The sequence below is a fragment of the Neomonachus schauinslandi genome, chromosome 4 (assembly GCF_002201575.2).
Source record: "Neomonachus schauinslandi chromosome 4, ASM220157v2, whole genome shotgun sequence".
Classification (NCBI taxonomy): Eukaryota; Metazoa; Chordata; class Mammalia; order Carnivora; family Phocidae; genus Neomonachus; species Neomonachus schauinslandi.
The window spans coordinates 155,089,376-155,107,249 of NC_058406.1; the positions used below are offsets into that span (position 1 = coordinate 155,089,376).

The window sequence follows — 17,874 nt, forward strand, 5'->3', positions numbered from 1 at the left end:
TAGTCTAGCGTCCCTGCTGGTGAACAACCAGAACTGAACCAGAACCAGGAGCCACCCCTTCTTGAATCCCTTCAAGTGTCACCTAACCTATCACTCAGTTCTGTTGATTCCCCCTCCTTATGATCCCCTAAGCCTCTCCCTTTCGGCTCATCCCTTGGATTACTACTGCAGCTGCATGAATGAATTTGCTGCTAGCAATGCCTCCAATTCAGATTAATTATTTTTTGAGAGACTGTTGTTTTTCACAGCAAATGCTGAATCATTTATCTCCCATGAACTCACTTAACTCAATCTTTATGATCTACAATATCATTTACTGCTCACGTATACAGTTTTTGGAATCAAATAACCAGAGTTTATGTTTTGGCCCTGCCATATACTAGCTGTGTGACCTGGATCAGTGTCTTAGTTTCTTGAAGCCTATTTTCTAATGTTTAAAATGGGCAAAATAATACTTCTTTCCCTCACAGAGCTGTTACAGCAACAGCACCCATGCCCTGACTTGCACTCAGTTAGCAGTTAGTAAATGTCAGTACTGCTGTTATCTATCACATAAATGGTCAGAAACACATAGGCTGCTTCTAGTCACTATTTACCTGTCACCTGTCAGTGTCAACATTTACAAATTAACCTTAGCAGAATGAACTGTAATCGTAAACATTTTGACTGAAATGTAGTTTATAAAGAATTATAGCACCCTGAGAATTTAAAAACCTTCTGGAGAGCTTATCTACTTAATCAAAGCTTTAGGAAGTGTTAAAACAACAACAACAAACAGGATGAATCTTGTATAATGGACTCTGAGAATCCACAAGTAAAAATTTCTCACAAGGCATAAGAGGAAAAACCAAACAGACTACAAGACCCAAATGGAATGCACTGAAAAACAGCCAGAGAACTTTAGGAAAATAGAAGTATATTTTAAAATGGAAAGAAGAGAGAGAAGCCTTAGAACTAATCCAAGGGTTCCAAACTCTACTGTCTCTATGGCCAGATGAGGAACATAGCGAATGAAGTCTGCAGAGTAAAAATCAGAAAGGCAGCCTTGGAAGGTCTTGGCCATCCAGTCCTGGCCTATTGTGTCCATGTGGGATTAAGGACACAGACTGCCTCCTCCCACCCCAAATCCAGCAGTTGATATGGCTTTAATCTGAAATTTCCTAATAAGTTAGTGTATTTAGTGAGATGAATTTTCAGAACACAGTGTAAAGTAAACAAAGGTGTGAAAGCCCAAGATATATTAAGAACAAATATCTCTTTTATAATAACAGATTTATTACAAAGTCTTGGGGGAACTTTGTTATGGATTTAGTCATCAAAAGAGGAAAGCAAAGAGACAAAACTAACATTTGATTCCTACTATGGGCATTATATTTAAAATTCTCATTTGAGTCTTACAATTTGTTAAGGAGGAAATGTTGTCATTCTCTAGATGAGGCAACTGAGTCCAAGGATGAGAGATCTTGCTCTTGGCCACACAGCTAGGAAATGGAAGGGCAAGGTAGAATTCATATTTAGATCTACCTGAACCCCAAACTCTACCATTGCTCTCATGCCATTAGAATGAACCTTCATACATTCAACTATAAGGAGCAGAATTTTTTGAGGAGCCATTCATTGCTAAGCTCTGAACTCCACCTCTATTTCTGCACAGAGACCACACCTCCCATAGCTGCTTCCAGAAAATGACAGCATGCCATGTAGCTGGTTGACGGGAGACTTGGCTCGAGGGCTACCCCAAGGCCCTGCTCAATCTATCTTAGACTGTATGAAGACTAGGATGCTTTCACTCCTTTTTCTCTCTCCTTCACCAGGGCAGACTTGAATTGCAGTCTGAAAGCTCTCCCAGCCTTTTCTAGCTCCCTCCCATCTTTTCACACAGGTGTTTCCCCTAATAAAAACATAAGTGTCTGCTTCCTGGAGGACACTGACTAATTCACCTGCCAAAAGTCCCCAGAACCCTGAACTTGCCTGGGGAAACCTGACTTGGTCGTGAGGAAACCCTCAATAGACACACCAATCATCAAAGGAAAACGCATCCATCCAATAATGATTCTTTCTTTGAAAACTGGTATTTTCTGGAACCTCCCCTATCAATCCTGCCATCCCAAGAATGTGTTAAACCGAGCGTATGTGACAACACCACCACCAACATCCAGAAACAGGTGACAGTCCAGCCCCTGGTAACAGCCCACTTTTGCACAACTCACCTGGTCCCGCTGTTTGATCCGTTTGTAAACATACTCAGCAAATGGTTTGCGAGGAATAAACTTCCCATCTCCTGCTGAGACACTGAAAACTCCAGCTTCAAACACCACTTTGCCTCTGGAAATAGTCACGAGGGGCACCCCATGGCAAACCATGCCCTCGAAGATGTTGAAGTTAACAGCCTGATGATGTGTTCTTGCCGAAATAGTCCTGTTTATAAAAACAAGGACCCCCCCGCATCATCACCAGCCCATCTGACAAATATAAGTATTAAAAGAATGACTTTAGAAGAAAATTTAGCAACTCTATTAAGCCATATTAAGCTTTATTATTTGCACAAGCGACTTTAAGAATAGAACATAGCATTAACATTTCATTACAAAGTAATTACATTTTCTGAGAAAAAACCCAATAGATCACTTCTTATGGTGATTAATAAGGATGAAGTGGGTGAAAGGAAGGTATTGTCTTTCATGTTTAGATTTTTAAATTTTTTACAACATGTATGAGTCTGATGAACATCCTGACCCAGTACCCAGCTCTACAGAATTTTATCTTTTTGCAGATGCATGTCAGCTTCTTCATTACCTCTCCCCAAATCCCATTCCTGTCCCTCCCTTTCCAGAGGGATTTGCTAATTGATAGTTACCAAATTGAATTTGGTTGTTATCAAGGAAAATTGTATCTTGAATTTCTTTCCATTGTCTGCAGCAAAACTGAAAATTTGAGGATAATAAAATAACAAAATACATTAGAATATAATCTCTTAGCAGGATCTATGTCATCCATTTGCAAATTCATCATCATTCTCAGTAGTTTATTAATACTTTCAATCTGACACAATATGATTGATGACTTCCAGGCTAGATCCTTGGAAATGCTGGATGTCTTCTTGTCCTAAATCTTATTTAGTGGAAAGGGGTGAGGGGAAGTGATCTGGCAGCAGTGACTAATATGAGCATAATCTGAATTCTGGTAGAAGTTTCTACAAGCCCTCCTCAGGAATGGACTGAAGAGAAGTACTTTGCTAAAAACCCCAAGGCTGAGTCTGAGTCAAAGGAACAGCAATCCAAAGCTCTCTCAACTCTAACCTGGAAGGATGGAGCTGGGAGATTCAGGCTTTTGTGTGCTGCCATCCTAGAAATGAACGAGACAATGCTGGCCTGGATCTTGGGTCCAGAATCCTACACCCAACTACCTACTTGGTTTACAACCCTAACACGTCCAAACAGAATTGATTTTTAATGCCTCCCACAACTCCCCACTCGGGTTTATTCTTCCCTTGAGTTCCCCAACTCAGGAAATGATACTCTTTACTTTTCCACACCCCCCCCCCCTGCCCAGTCAAACTATCATCAAGCCTGTTGGTTCTATCTCCAGTAATAATAATAATAATAATAATAATAATAATAATAAATCCCAAACCTGCCCACTTCTGTTGCTCCCCATCGTTTCCACCCAAGTCCATGCCACCATCATCTGTCATCTGAGTGACCCCCAATACCTCTTATTGGCCTCTTTGTTCCCCTCTTACCTTCCTACACTCCTCACCACCATCCACAAAGACAGGCTTTAGGAACCAACTTAAATGATACAAAGAAAAGTTGTAAAGGGGCACCTGGGGGGCACAGTTGGTAAGTGTCCAACTCTTGGTTTCAGCTCAGGTCATGATCTCAGGGTCGTGAGATCGAGCCCTGCATCAGGCTCCATGCCCAATGCAGAGTCTGCTTAAGACTCTCTCTCCCTCCCTCTGCCCCTGCCCCACCTCGAATAAATAAATAAATCTTAAAAACAAAACAAAACAGGGGCGCCTGGGTGGCTCAGTCGGTTAAGCGACTGCCTTCGGCTCAGGTCATGATCCTGGAGTCCCTGGATCGAGTCCCGCATCGGGCTTCCTGCTCGGCAGGGAGTCTGCTTCTCCCTCTGACCCTCCCCCTTCTCATGCTCTCTCTATCTCATTCTCTCTCTCAAATAAATAAATAAAATCTTAAAAAACAAAACAAAACAAAGAAAAGTTGAAAAGATCAAATGAATCAGAGGTAGGTACAAATATAGCAATAATAATTTCAAACACTAAGGAGGAGGGAAGGCTACTGATCAAATAGTAAGTCACTAAAGTAGGAAAATGAATAAAATATTTAATGGATTACTAAGAATAGAATGAGTTATGAGCTATGAGTTGGTGATGAGAGATACAAACTCAGAGAAAATAAATCTAAGGAACAACATAGAGGAGCTTCAGACCCGCACGTTAAAGTGAGTTTTTACGACCACCACAGTCTCTTTCGGATACTTCTGTAGTCTGGGCTGTGGCTTTCCTAGCTACCACAGGCACACTGAGAGCAGGAACTCTTGGGCTTGTTCTGTAAAACGTGACATAAACATGACTGTAAGGCCACTAGATAGAGAAAGGAAAATGCATAAAAATCCATGCTGAAGTGGTTATTCAATCCAAGAACGGGAGGCAAATAAGGGGAAACTCTAAATCATAAAATTCTATTTTTCCTGATGGGAAGTTAAGAATTACTGACGCTCTTAGGGAAATGATTTAACAGAAGAAATAAGCTCCATACACCAAGACTGTCATCATGATATTGCCTAAACTATTCAAAATCTGAAGCATAACGATTTCCTAATGACTATTCAATGGAATATCAGGCATCTATGAAAGACTAGAATTAAGAATATGCTGGGGTGGGGCGCCTGGGTGGCTCAGTCGTTAAGTGTCTGCCTTTGGCTCAGGTCATGATCCCAGGGTCCTGGGATTGACTGAGCCCCACATCGGGCTCCCTGCTCCGCGGGAAGCCTGCTTCTCCCTCTCCCACTCCCCCTCCTTGTGTTCCCTCTCTCACTGTCTCTCTCTCTGTCAAATAAATAAATTTTTAAAAAATCTTTAAAAAATAAAGAATATGCTGGGGAAGCAAAGAAAATGAAAACTGGATAATAATACACGGAAAAACATTATATACGAAGTATGTATATTATATCTACAGGGAAAATACATATGCGGGCAGACAAAAACAAAACGAAATACACACAGTGAAGTGTTTTTGTGAGCTAGGAATGAACGGATATGCAAAAAGACCCAAATAAGAAAGCTAAAGGTCTGTGACAGCAAAATGTCAAATCAGATTTCTCTGCCTTAGCCAAATAAAGGTCATGACCTTGACTTTCTCAGCCTTGGGGTTGCAAGAGAGAGAAGACAATTAGGCAACATCTAAGTGACTCTTTATAATAAAGCATTATGTAAATGAGGTCCAATTAGCACAAAATGTAAATTCCAGGCAGTATCACCAGCAGCAAAAAGAACTCGCTTGCACTTTCCCATTCAGAGGTGTCGGACTGGGCGCCTCTCCTCTCCCAGCCCTTGCCTTCCAGGCCCAGCTGCAATCCTACAGTTCTGTAAGAGCTTCTGCGCTTCTGGATCTTGGTGCATGAACTTGAGGAACTTTCACACTTCTGCATCTTGGTGCATGGAGTTTTCTTCACTCCAGATCCCTCCTCCTTGCTCATGTCCACCTTCCCTAAGACCCCGCTCAAGAGTCCTAGGGCCACGTTCGTAACATCTCAAAAAGCTGGGGGGAAAAGAGAATCCTGGCCCTGAGAAGCTGACCCCAATGGCCCTCTTTCTGTGGGTTAGCACTATCTGAATGCTAAGTCATCTAACGATCTCCAGATAAGTCCCTCTTTTCCTACTTGGTGCACACTTTAAGACTGAGGCCATGTTGTTTCATCCCCAGCACACAGTAGGTGCTTAATAAATATGTAGGAAATGAACAAAAAGAATCGCACGATTTTCCTTCTGTATGTTTTATTTCCTGCCTCCCCTGTCCTCTAGGACGTGACTGCGTTTTGGAAATAGAGCACTAAATTAAAGGAGAGGTAAACATCTAATCCCAGAGTTCCGTTGTATATTTGACATTTCTGGTGAGCTATACAAACTCAATACTAATACAGACAGACATAAATAAATAAAGTAAATTGTTATCATTATCATTCTTAATTGCATCTTATCAAGTTATATGAAATGCTTGTTCATCAATACCTAGCAATATTTAGCAATGCCGATATGATCAACACTAATACATACACAGGTAAGTATTATTACCCCATGTCCCTGCTGATAATGCTAAAATAGAGCTGTATGAGAGCTTGCCCAAGGATCACAAAGTCTGAAAATGAATGAACCTTTGAGAGGTCAGAATAACTTTCACTTGAGAATCCAGGTATATTTGTAATCCTGCCATAAGAAGGTTAAAAAAATTGTGGTACACTTCAATATTTAATTGTTTTAAAGAAAAATAGAATGCAATATCATCACAAGATTTCTAAAATTACTACGAAATATATTTAAAATCTATTCGTTACCAGTGCAGTGTGGGAGATGTGGTCGGTTAATGGAATGAATACAAGTTCAAAGTCACACAATTGCCTTTGGAAGGATACCTGTTGTTCCTTTGAACATGCTCCATTAAAGGCAGAGGCCTTCTGTTAAGGCAAGAGGCAAGAACATGCTTTCCCACCCTCCTTCGCAGCTGGGGCCCAGTTATGGGATCTGGCCTCCTCCAAAATCATGTCTTCATGCCAGTCTTTGCATGGCAAGCTGGCGACTCCGGATACAGGTATCACAAGAATCCATGTCAGTGGGGATGGAGATGGATAAATCTTGTTTTTAGGGCCAGCTGTGACAGAAGTTTAGCAGTGGGGTCCGACCTTGCTTCCATGCTAACTGTGCCCAGGGACTGCACTGGGGCTCCCCGTTGCCCTGTGGTAGGCTCAGGGTATTGGTCCTGGCTGGACAGCCTCTCAGCCTGGTCCTCTGGTCCTTCTGGAGATTCTTCTGAGCCCCCCAGTGTCCTTTAACACATTCCCCTTTTGTTTACCTCGAGTAGATTTCTCTCGGTTACAGCTAAGAACCTTGCCTGATACATATTTTTCTTTTAATATTTGCAGTGTACCTCTGGGACTTTTAGAAAAATCTTTGGTGATCATCTCAAAGGTATAAAATTGAGGGCTTCCTTAAGCATGAAGCCTGAGTCCAACCACCCTTCAGGCCTGTCCCAGTGACAGGTCCTGAGCAGAGGGGAGCATTAAGCACAGACTCTTCGCTGCCTGGATCAGGCCACTGTCATGCAGGACATAGGAATGGACCCATCCTTCTCAGAACTTCATGGAAAAATAATGAAACATCCCCCTGGTTTTCCTAAGTTGCTCACAGGGGCTCCCTCAGATGCAGCACAAGCTCAGGTATAAAGCCAAGGTCAGACTCATAACAACCCCCCCCACCCCCCCACCCGCAGAGCCAATGGGCCCCACGTCACCTGATGAGCTGGCAATGCTTTGAACACTGAGACACCATTTTGGAAGAAAGCAAGAACGCCCTTACCCAAACTCTGACTATTTTTTTTTTTTTTAAGATTTTATTTATTTGACAGAGACACAGCCAGAGAGGGAACACAAGCAGGGGGAGCAGGAGAGGGAGAAGCAGGCTCCCCACTGAACAGGGAGCCCGATGCGGGGCTCGGTCCCAGGACCCTGGGATCATGACCTGAGCCGAAGGCAGACCCTTAATGACTGAGCCAGGCAGACGCTTAACGACTGAGCCACCCAGGCGCCCCAACCCAGACTCTGACTAAAAGAGAGACTGAATTAACAGACTCGTGTGTCATCGTTGTAAGGTTCGGCAACACCGTCAGACACATTGGAGCAGGTGTCATGGAGATTTGCAGGGGACTTTGGTTCTGAAATGGGCCACACACATAGTTCCATCCTGAGAAATGCAAGGCGGCAAGCACCGTAGTTTTGTCCCTTGGCTTTCATTCTCCCTTCCTCTGGTGTCAGCACCCCAATCTTTCTTTAAGACCTTTCTCTCCCCCATTGGAGAGAATTTGGTAAGACAGTTGGGCATGGTGCCCTGTTCTTACATAACCAAGGGATGAGCAATTGCATTTTGTTTCCTAGCAATCTGAATCATTGGCAGAGTGAAAAAATAATTAAAAGTGATCGGCAGGTGCATTCCTGAATGCAAACCCAATTCCTGCTGCAGGCAGCCCAGGCTCCACCCTTCCCAAGCCTGCAGCCCTGGCTGTTCCTTTGGTCGGTGAGCTCCCCATAGCCATCCCGTAGCGTGTGTTTTTTGCTTAAGGGAGAACGAGTCGGTTACTCTGATTTGCAGCCAAAAACCCTGACTGATAAAGATTTTGTCCCTTGGAGAGTAAGTGCCTTAACGAAGAGCCCATGGATAATAACTCTGAGGCAAAGTTCAAAAGTTCTGTGATGCAAAAGGGACCTAGAAGCTATGTTCAACCAAATGTGTCTGCAGAACAGATGCAAAGGTGGGGCGATGCTCTGATTCCAGTTGTAAGCCAGACCCAAGAGCTATGAGATTCATCACTAAATCTTTTTCAAATTTAACAGTATGCAAGGTAGCTCAGGAGAGTAGCCTTTTGAGAGATCCCTTCTCTCGAATGACCGGATGGCTGGGCTGTTGGCCTGTTTGGGGGGTGGGGGTGGGCGTGGCAGGAAGGATAGGGATGATTAAAGCCTTCCCAGGGGCTAAGGGAGGCTCGGGTTCCTGGGCCACTCCCTCTTCATTAGCAGATTCACTAGGAGGGTGTTCTCAGTGGTCACTCTGCCCCAAGGGAAAAGCTGCTCTTTGTCAAGCTCGCTTTGAGCCTGTATCAAAGGGCATGTCTCCCTGAAGCGGAGCATCAAAGTTGTCTTACCAAGTCCCAGTTATACACATCTCCAAGGCCCAAGCCGACAGGGCAGCAGAAGCCCTGAAGATAACATCAAGCTATTTTCCAACTTAGTCAATAACTTTGATACCACTGACATCACAGCTGCAGAGAAAACATTCTGTCCCTTTGCAAATAGCTTTCTATCAAAGAGCCGTGTGCTCTTCTAGATGAGAAAGTCACCGAAGCAAAGCCTGCAGGAGACTGCAACACCACCTCTGTGCGTTTGGGAAGAACACTGTGGAGAGCAAGAGGATTTCTGAGAGCAACGTGCGTCTTTTTGACCCCAGAGAAATGACTTGTTTCGGTATTTAGTTCTATTTTCTCCAGCTCGGCCACTTTGTCCATGGCACGGGTGGATTCTGAATCAGCCTGCCATGAGAACCCGAAAAAGTTTTAAAAAATCATGTCAGGTCTCTTAGTGGCTTCTTTAAAACTATACCTCATCTTTCTACACTGTGTTATAGGACACCTTATCTACTCACAGGAAAGAATAATCATCATTCTGTGGAGTAGGGGCTATTATTACTCCCATGCAATCAACGAGCCTGAGGATGAGACACAAAGAGGTTTATAACTCACCCCACATTGCACAGTCCCTGTAGGTCAGGTGAGATAAGAGGTTGGGGTCTGAACCCCTAGACAATGCTGCCCTTGAAAGCTTGATGAAAAGCCACGTGCACAGCATTCAATCAACGAAAGCATTCTTCATCAACCAGAAAACAAAAGGCAAGCAGCTCATTCCATACTTCCTGATGTTTCTTAGTTTGTTTTCTATTTAGCAGCAAGGGATTTCGTATGCTCTTACAAATTTCTTAAACCAAAATTGACCGGTCATTCTCAATGTGATCACGATGGAAGATATATATATATATATATTTTTTGACATGTGTTCTAACTGTCTATTTCAAACTACCTCTTCTGTCAATTTCTGGGACCTGACAAGTTCTATAAATGGGGGGGCACAGCAGCCACATCTCTGGAAATGCTAATTGGTGCTACTTCAAGCACAGTGTCATTATTAAGCAAAATTGCTGCTCACTGCACCCATCAATCTTCCACCCTCTCTTCAGACTTTTCCACCTGCCTCTCAGAAGAGAAAATGGGAATTGCTTCAGCCATGTTATTAAATCTAAATTGGACAATAACTTGGAACTCCATTGGTGCTCAATGCATGATGAGACATTTAATGCAAGTTCATAAAAATGCTCCCCAACATTGACTTGAAGAAATAAATTGGTTAGGTAACCCTGCTATTTTGTCCTTGAAGTCGTATCATATAGGTCACGAATGGTGGTGTAGATCATGGTTAGAGAAAGTGAATTTAACAAGTTGACCTTGGAAGTAGGTATCACTCCTTCACCTCCCATGCCTCACACAGCTTTGAGCAAGTAGAAGGCATTTTATATACATATTTGTTTATCTGAAAATAACTTATTAATAAATGTCTACATTATTACCTAACATAAATATTTCATGTTCCATATATTAGTTTTCAGAAAGTGGGGAACTAAAAATAATTTAGTGTCTTAAAGGAACAGGAACTGAATGTGACTCAACATAAGCTAGCATGATTCTAGGATGTATGTCCTATGAATATTGAACAGGTAAGTGTGTATACGTGAGGTTTGATTATTTGCTTGTACCAGGCAAGGCTGTTGGCCTAACAGATTGGTCAGAGTTAAAAGTAACTTTCTGGGGTGGTGTGGACTTGGTCTTGTAATTACATTGTCCCCATGCTGGGAAGTTGCCTTGCCCTTGGCTGATGACATTGTTTGACAGACGACGTATGGGCACAACTTGGGGAGAAACAAGATGTCGGTTCTCTATGCAGGAATACACAGGCTAACATTCACACAATCCCTTCCTGAAAAGTCAGAGTAGGCCAGATACTTAGGATGTTTAGCTGTAATGCTATATTTTAGGAAGAGAAAGGAATGCCTGGAATATAAAGGGAAGACAGTTGAGTTCTTGAAGGGGTTAGAAAAGAGAAGGCTGGGTACCAGAAATGAATGTCTGGGGGACTTCTAAACTTACTCTTTTTTTTTTTTTTCTGAAAGAAAGATGACCTATTTTCCTTCCATCCCTACTAAGGGGAATAAAAAGAGGTAGTAAGCATAAACACTGGCAGATGAAATGCAGTTTGACACTGGAAAATCACTGCTTGACAACTGAGAGGTGTGTTAGTGGAGGAGAGAGGCAAAGGCTGTGGCCACGTGAGGCTCCGGGAACGCAGGCTGCCAGAGAACTGGGAGATGCTCTGCGGGGAGTCGGAAAGAATTCCTAGTTTGAGATCCGAGGAGGGGAGGCCTGGCCTCCAGGATTCCCGGGGAGGTGAAGAGGCAAGCATAATGTCGCATGATTCTGTTCCCTAGACATTTCAATGAGTCACGTCTGGGATAGTTTCTTGCAGGGATCTCTTTCCTTCTCTTTTGCTATCCAAAAGCATTCACCTTTGACATTTTTACTTGCTCTTCTTACATTTCCTAATAGCACCTCAGTGGCTAGGAGCCATGGCCAAGTCACCAATGCAAACATGATGATGATAAATAATAACATTCAGTTGCAGTCTCTATTTACTGCATGCTTATATGTCAAACTGTATGCTAGCATCTTTTCGTGCATTATTTTATGTAATCCTCCTTATAACCCTAAGGAAGCAGGCTGCTTTTAAATACCTATTTTATAAATAAAGAAATTGAGGCTCAAGGAAGCTGAGTAACTCATCTAATATCATACGTAAGAGTCCAATACTAAGTGCTTAACCACTATATATTGCCTCCCACTAGAAGAGATCCATCCAGGACACAGGTCTTGAATGAAATGTGCTTTTATATGAAAATTTACACAATCTTCCTCCAGAAATACTAAAGCACTTTGAAAGGAAAACACAATGTGAGGTAGGATAATTAAGGATAAAAACAGAACGGAAACACTGTTGAAAAGAACACGGTACCAAGCCCCTGGGTGGGTAGTTGAATATAAGTCTGTACATGAGATTATACTCATCAGCATAAATTTCTATGCAAAACCTTTCCCCCAAAATAGGCAACCAAACAATGAATCAATTTTAAGGACTACCATCATGTTTTCTTCTAGACTTTGTGCACAATTTATTCTCATAGGTGCCAGAAAACAACAAATGGGGGATGCGGGGACTCAGAAGTGCCATATATTTAGGGACTCATAATGCTCTCATAGGAAAAACAAAACAACAACTGGGTCTTTCATCATATTGCTGAAAGCCATGCTTGGGTCATTAAACTCTTCTTGTCTCTGGTTTATCACTTAAATAAATGTGGTAAGAATTGCTAATTAGGCTTACAATGTCACTATATAGAAAGTTAGATGCTAAGAAATGAGTTTCGTAAGCCCAGAATTGTGAGGCTACTATTTCAAAGTTCTGACCTCCTGGCTGTCTACAGTTCTATTCACTTCTGGCTTGAGGCAAAAAAGAAAGTGAAATGAAGAAGTCATCTTGGTGGAACGTTGTAGAAAATCCCTTTCTATCTATGTGTTTATCTTATACTCATTCATTTAACATATATTTATTGGTTACCAACATACTGATTAATTACCATTGATTAATTACCATTGATTAATTACCATTGATTATGGCAATCTGTTGATTGCCAACTGATTGATTCCATGCCATGCACTGTTCTAGGCCCTGGAGATCCAGCAGGGAATAAAACAGATAGAAATCCCTGCCTGAATGAAGCTCCCACTCTCGTCATGACTATTTCTGAGTTTGCAAGGCCCTGTTTGTTATAAACTTGACTCTAACATATGAACAAGGTCAACTTTTTAATAACAATAATATATATATATATATATATATATATATATATATAGCGCTTTACAGTTTCTGTGAAACACTTTCACATGACAATAGCATTTATTCCTCAAAAGAACTTTGGGGAGTTTGCAAGAAATATGACAGACTATTTAAATAAAGAGACAAGTAATATGTTACCAAAAGAAAAAAGAACAAAGGGCATGAGTAGATATTTCTCTATAAGAAAAAAAAAAACCCAATGACTAATAAACATGAAAAAGTATTCAACTTCCTTAGTGCTCAAATATATTGCAGCTGAAGGTAACATTTTTTACTTGCAAAAATAACAAAAAGCAAAGGGGAAAAAAAGATTGTGTCCAGAGCTGGTGAGGAGCTATGGGGTGGTAACCACATATGCAGAGAGCCCTTAAACCAGCATATACTTTGATATAGTAATTCCGCTTTCAATAATCTGTCCAATGGAAATAATCCCAAATCTGGATTTAAAATAGCAAAAACAAAAAGTAAAAACTTTATTATAAGGTTATCCGAGTATATGAAACCTGGATAAAGGGTCTAACACAGGGGCGCCTGGGTGGCTTAGTCGATTGGGCATCTGGGCATCTGCCTTTGGCTCAGGTTATGATCCCAGGGTCCTGGGATCGAGCCCCTCATTGGGTTCCCTGCTCAGCGGGGAGCCTGCTTCTCCCTCTGTCTGCTGCTCCCCCTGCTTGTGTGCTCTCTCTCTCTGTCAAATAAATAAATAAAATCTTAAAAAAAAAAAAAAAAAAAAGGCCTAACACAAAGTCATTATCTAGAGAGCCTTGCCTGGAGAAGTGAGAAAATGTTCAACAGCCCTGTATAACCTGATGTCTAGGGCTTCCTATGCAAGTTGCAGCTACAATTGTGCCTCGTTGATCTGCCAGTTACACCCTAAATGTGCAGAGGAGGATATACAAGCAGGAGTGAAACTGTGAGTGACAAAACAAACTGGAATTCTGGGGCTATTGTGGATTTCTCTAAGCGTCTGTCCCTCTAGATTCCCATATTATAAAGGTCATTTACTCTGATTCCTCCCTGCTAGTTTGTAAATCTTTCGTGTCTGATCATTTTGTATGATAATGATAATAGTGATATTAATGTCTCTTAAAGTTTTGCTATATGCCAACACATCAGGTTGAAGGTATTATCTCCTTCCAACAACCCCCAGAGGCTGGTATTTTACTGGCAGGAAACTGACCTCAGAGAGGTGAGGAACGCTTCCAAGGTCATGCAGATAGTATTGGCATAGCTGGGATTTGAATCCAGTGATCCAGTTCTGCTCTAGATCCCACGTCCCTTAACCACTGGGCCATACACACTCCCATCTATTACTTTATACGATAGTTAGGTTGAGTATTTTTTTTACCAGTCCAGTTAGGTCCTGAGTTACATCAGGGGAAGACACTTCTCACGCAGCTGTGAGTACGATGTATGGCCCCCGTTGGCATTCAATAAATACTTGGGTCATAAATTAATAAAGCTGCAGTTGACTCCTCTACTTCATTTATTTCCAATCTTCCACCAAGTTGTCGGGGAAGAGTCTTCCTTCCAGGAAATCAATCAATTAAATCAATTCCTTCCCCCCCCCCACACTTTTGTTGCCATCATCTTGTCTGAGGTCTTATCCCCTCAAGCCAGAGTCCACCAACAGCCTCCTGACCATTCTCTCAGACTCCAACCAGCCCTGCACACTCATCACCCTAAAGTACTGGGTCATCAAGCTCTCCCGACTGATGAGCCTAGATGCAGGATCAAAACGCTCAGGTCCCAGGGTGACCAGGTGTGGGTAGAGTTCCTAGGCTTGTCACCTGCGACCAAAAGCACCCTCCCAGGTGACAGACAAGCAGTCCTGGTTGTAGGCTTAGGTTGAAGGGTTTGTTGGGATGTGGGACTTCCAGTGCTAAAACTGGGAAAGTTCTGGCCAAACCAAGACAAGCTGATAATGTGACATTCTCCTCTTGGTCTCTAAATTCTCCGCACTACCGCGCACCCAACAAGTAAGAGTTTCTGCTTACGTCATGTGTAAATGAGGACGCACAGGTTCCGACCAAGTCCAACCCTCACTCAAAACCATTCAGTGACATGTGCTGCCTCAGGAAACCCATATTTAAACTAACATTCAAAGCCCTTCGCAATCCGGCCAGGACCAACCTTAACTTCGACTGCCTGCCATCCTGACCCTTCTGCCCAGGCTCTCTGGTCCCTTGATAGCCCCTTGATTGTATCTTTTCCATTTCTCCTTATTTACCCCTGACTTCTCCAACTTTATTGGGGCTTTACTGCGCTCTGTCTACTTACCCAGAGCCACCCCAAGGATTCAGTTAATTCAAAGCCCTTTCACAAGCCCAACCCAGCCTTTGGTGAAGTCTTGATGACCTCAACTCAGGACAATTAGTTAGACCACTCATTTGTTGGGGAGTGAAGCACATGAGACCCTTCCCACTTCTTAAACTGCTGTGTTGAGCTGTTCTTATTTTCCTCTTCCAAGAGTTATTTATCCTTTCCCATGTGTATATCTTGTCTGTCCAACCAGAATGCAGCCTCTTTGGTGGCCAGTATTATACCTTTACTTAGGTCCCTCACAGCACTGAGCAATGGCATATCTTAACACAGAGTGAGCATGCAGTAAATACGTGTTTATAGACAACTGATTACTACTGTCTTTCTTCCCCCGACCACATGAGGAATTCAGCAACCCTTCCACACAGATCAATGCTCCAGTTTTTTCCGTGTGGGTAAACTGCCTTCTCATGCTTCTGCCTCCAGAATCCTAGCTTTCCTTAAATGCCTCATAGGAGAATGAAACTGAGAGCAAAGTATGAGCATTTCCCTCTGATGGTGATAAGAAAAGGGCAGAACCCCTCATCGATTTCCCCCCTTCATTTCTCCCTTCCTACTATCTTTCTTTTTTTTTTTTTTAACATATAATGTATTATTTGTTTCAGAGGTACAAATCTGTGATTCAACAGTCTTACACAATTCACAGCGCTCACCATAGCACATACCCTCCCCAATGCCTATCACCCAGCCACCCCATCCCTCCCACCCTCCACCACTCCAGCAACCCTCAGTTTGTTTCCTGAGATTAAGAATTCCTCATATCCGTGAGATCATATGATACTTGTCTTTCTCTGATTGACTTATTTCGCTCAGCATAATACCCTCCAGTTCCAGCCACATCATAGCAAATGGCAAGATTTCATTCCTTTTGATGGCTGCATAATATTCCATTGCATATATACACCACATCTTCTTTATCCATTCATCTGTCGATGGACATCTTGGCGTGGGGGGATGGGTTAGCCTGGTGATGGGTATTAAAGAGGGCACGTACTGCATGGAGCACTGGGTGTTACATGCAAACAATGAATCATGGAACACTACATCAAAAACTAATGATGTAATGTATGGTGATTAACATAACATAATAATAATAAAAAAAAAGGGCAGAACCACAGTTGGGAAGGGTGGGGAGAAGGAAGACGGGAAGAAAATATAACAGAAATGGAAAGAAACTACCTTGAAAAATTTTTGGAGAGGGAGAGAGCACGCCAAATATAGAAAAAGATACAAAGGAAAGGTAGGGAGAAAGGGCTTTGCAGAACATAAATAAAAGAAAAGAAAAGAAAGCTGTCTGTATGAGAGTGCGGCCAGAGAAACACGTGCAAAAGGGCCAAGCACAAATGCCAAGCTCTGCTGTGAGAGCAGCAGCCCGCTTGATCCCCCAGAAGAGCGCTCCGGGCGGGCTCCGCACACATGGCAGGCTTCGCGTGCCCATCTGGGGAGGCCCTTCACTGCCCACGCGGCACGCAGCCCCAGTATGGGACTGGAGGCGGGGACGCTGAACCGATGGGAAATTTCCTTCAGGCAACATAATCTCGGCATAAAAAACAATATTGATCCATTTGCCTCCCAGCCAAAAAGAAATCAAGTTAGACAAAGGAAATCAGGCAAGAATATGATTCCAGCTGCAGCTGCAGAACAAACCTAATGTTCCCTGACTCTCCTTCCAAAGCTCGCGCCAGTTTGGGAAGGCCACTCTCGTGGGAGGGCGTGGAGTAGGTGTTCACAGGCACAGGACATCTTTTAAATGGACAAGTCAACGGTCCTCTCGTGTCCAAGGAATCCCACTGCCAGCCAAACGTGCTAGGAGTGACGTCCAGGAGTGCTGGCAGATTTGCAAGGACCCATGCCACACGCCAGCCAAGTGCACACTTGTCACCAAGGACAGGGCATGCAATCTGCTGCCCTGCAGAACGGTGAGGTAGCCCCCGCCTTGGATTCACAGGCAGACGGGCAGCTCAGCTCACTGAGCACTCCCAGCTCATCGCTCTACGTGAATACACACACACACACATATGTACATTCCTTCATCTCCGTTTATATGGGTAAGAGTGAGCAGATCTCTCCGGCAGTGAGAGCTAATACCTGAAATGTAAGACTCTCAACTCGAAAATCAATGACTGCAGCAGAAAGGAAGGCCTGCCCTTGCCACCCTGGGTAAAAAGTGAGATTATGCCTTATTCACTTTGTCTTCAGCTACCTCCTGTGGCCTCTGGATCATAGCAGGGGCCTGATGTCTGGCTTTTAATAACTGAATAAAGGAAGGTGGGACAAGATAAAATGTAATAGGGACAAATGGAAAGTTCGGCATTTAGTTTAAAAAACCAAGCTATTTTATATGCTTCTACTGGCAAAATTTGACAGCATTTGATGTCAAAGAAATCAGGGGCTAGATGGAAGTGCTAGAGAAACTCTCACACATGTATCCAAGGATGTACACAGTGTCTGAAATAGTGAAATGTCCTAAATGTCCTGAGCAAAGAATATATAATCAATTATGCTATATTCACAAAACAAATACTATATAGCACTGAAAATGAATGAAACAACCTACACATTTCAACATGGATAAGTCCCAGAAAGAGAGTACTGAGAAAGTCACACAATAATATATGTAGTACAAGACACTTCATACAAAGCTAAAAATTCACAAAATTATATATATGTACATATACATAATGGTCTGGGACGGCATCTCCATATAGTACAAATAGAAAAAAAAAAAAAAACACATGGGAGTGATAAACATCAAATCCAGGATCCAAG

The 17,874-nt window shown here is 42.7% G+C and overlaps 1 protein-coding gene across 1 annotated transcript in view; it reads right to left on the bottom strand.

Moving 5' to 3' along the window:
• Nucleotides 1-1,284: 1,284 nt before the first annotated feature.
• DPYS (dihydropyrimidinase) overlaps nt 1,285-17,874 on the bottom strand; it is a 66,101-nt gene continuing 49,511 nt past the window's right edge. Inside the window, exons 8-9 of the mRNA XM_044914277.1 lie at nt 2,211-2,418; nt 1,285-1,481 (exon numbers count right to left, since the gene is read on the bottom strand). Coding sequence (XP_044770212.1) covers nt 1,422-1,481; nt 2,211-2,418 — 268 coding nt within the window. The 3' untranslated portion in view covers nt 1,285-1,421. The remainder of the gene's footprint in view (nt 1,482-2,210; nt 2,419-17,874) is intronic.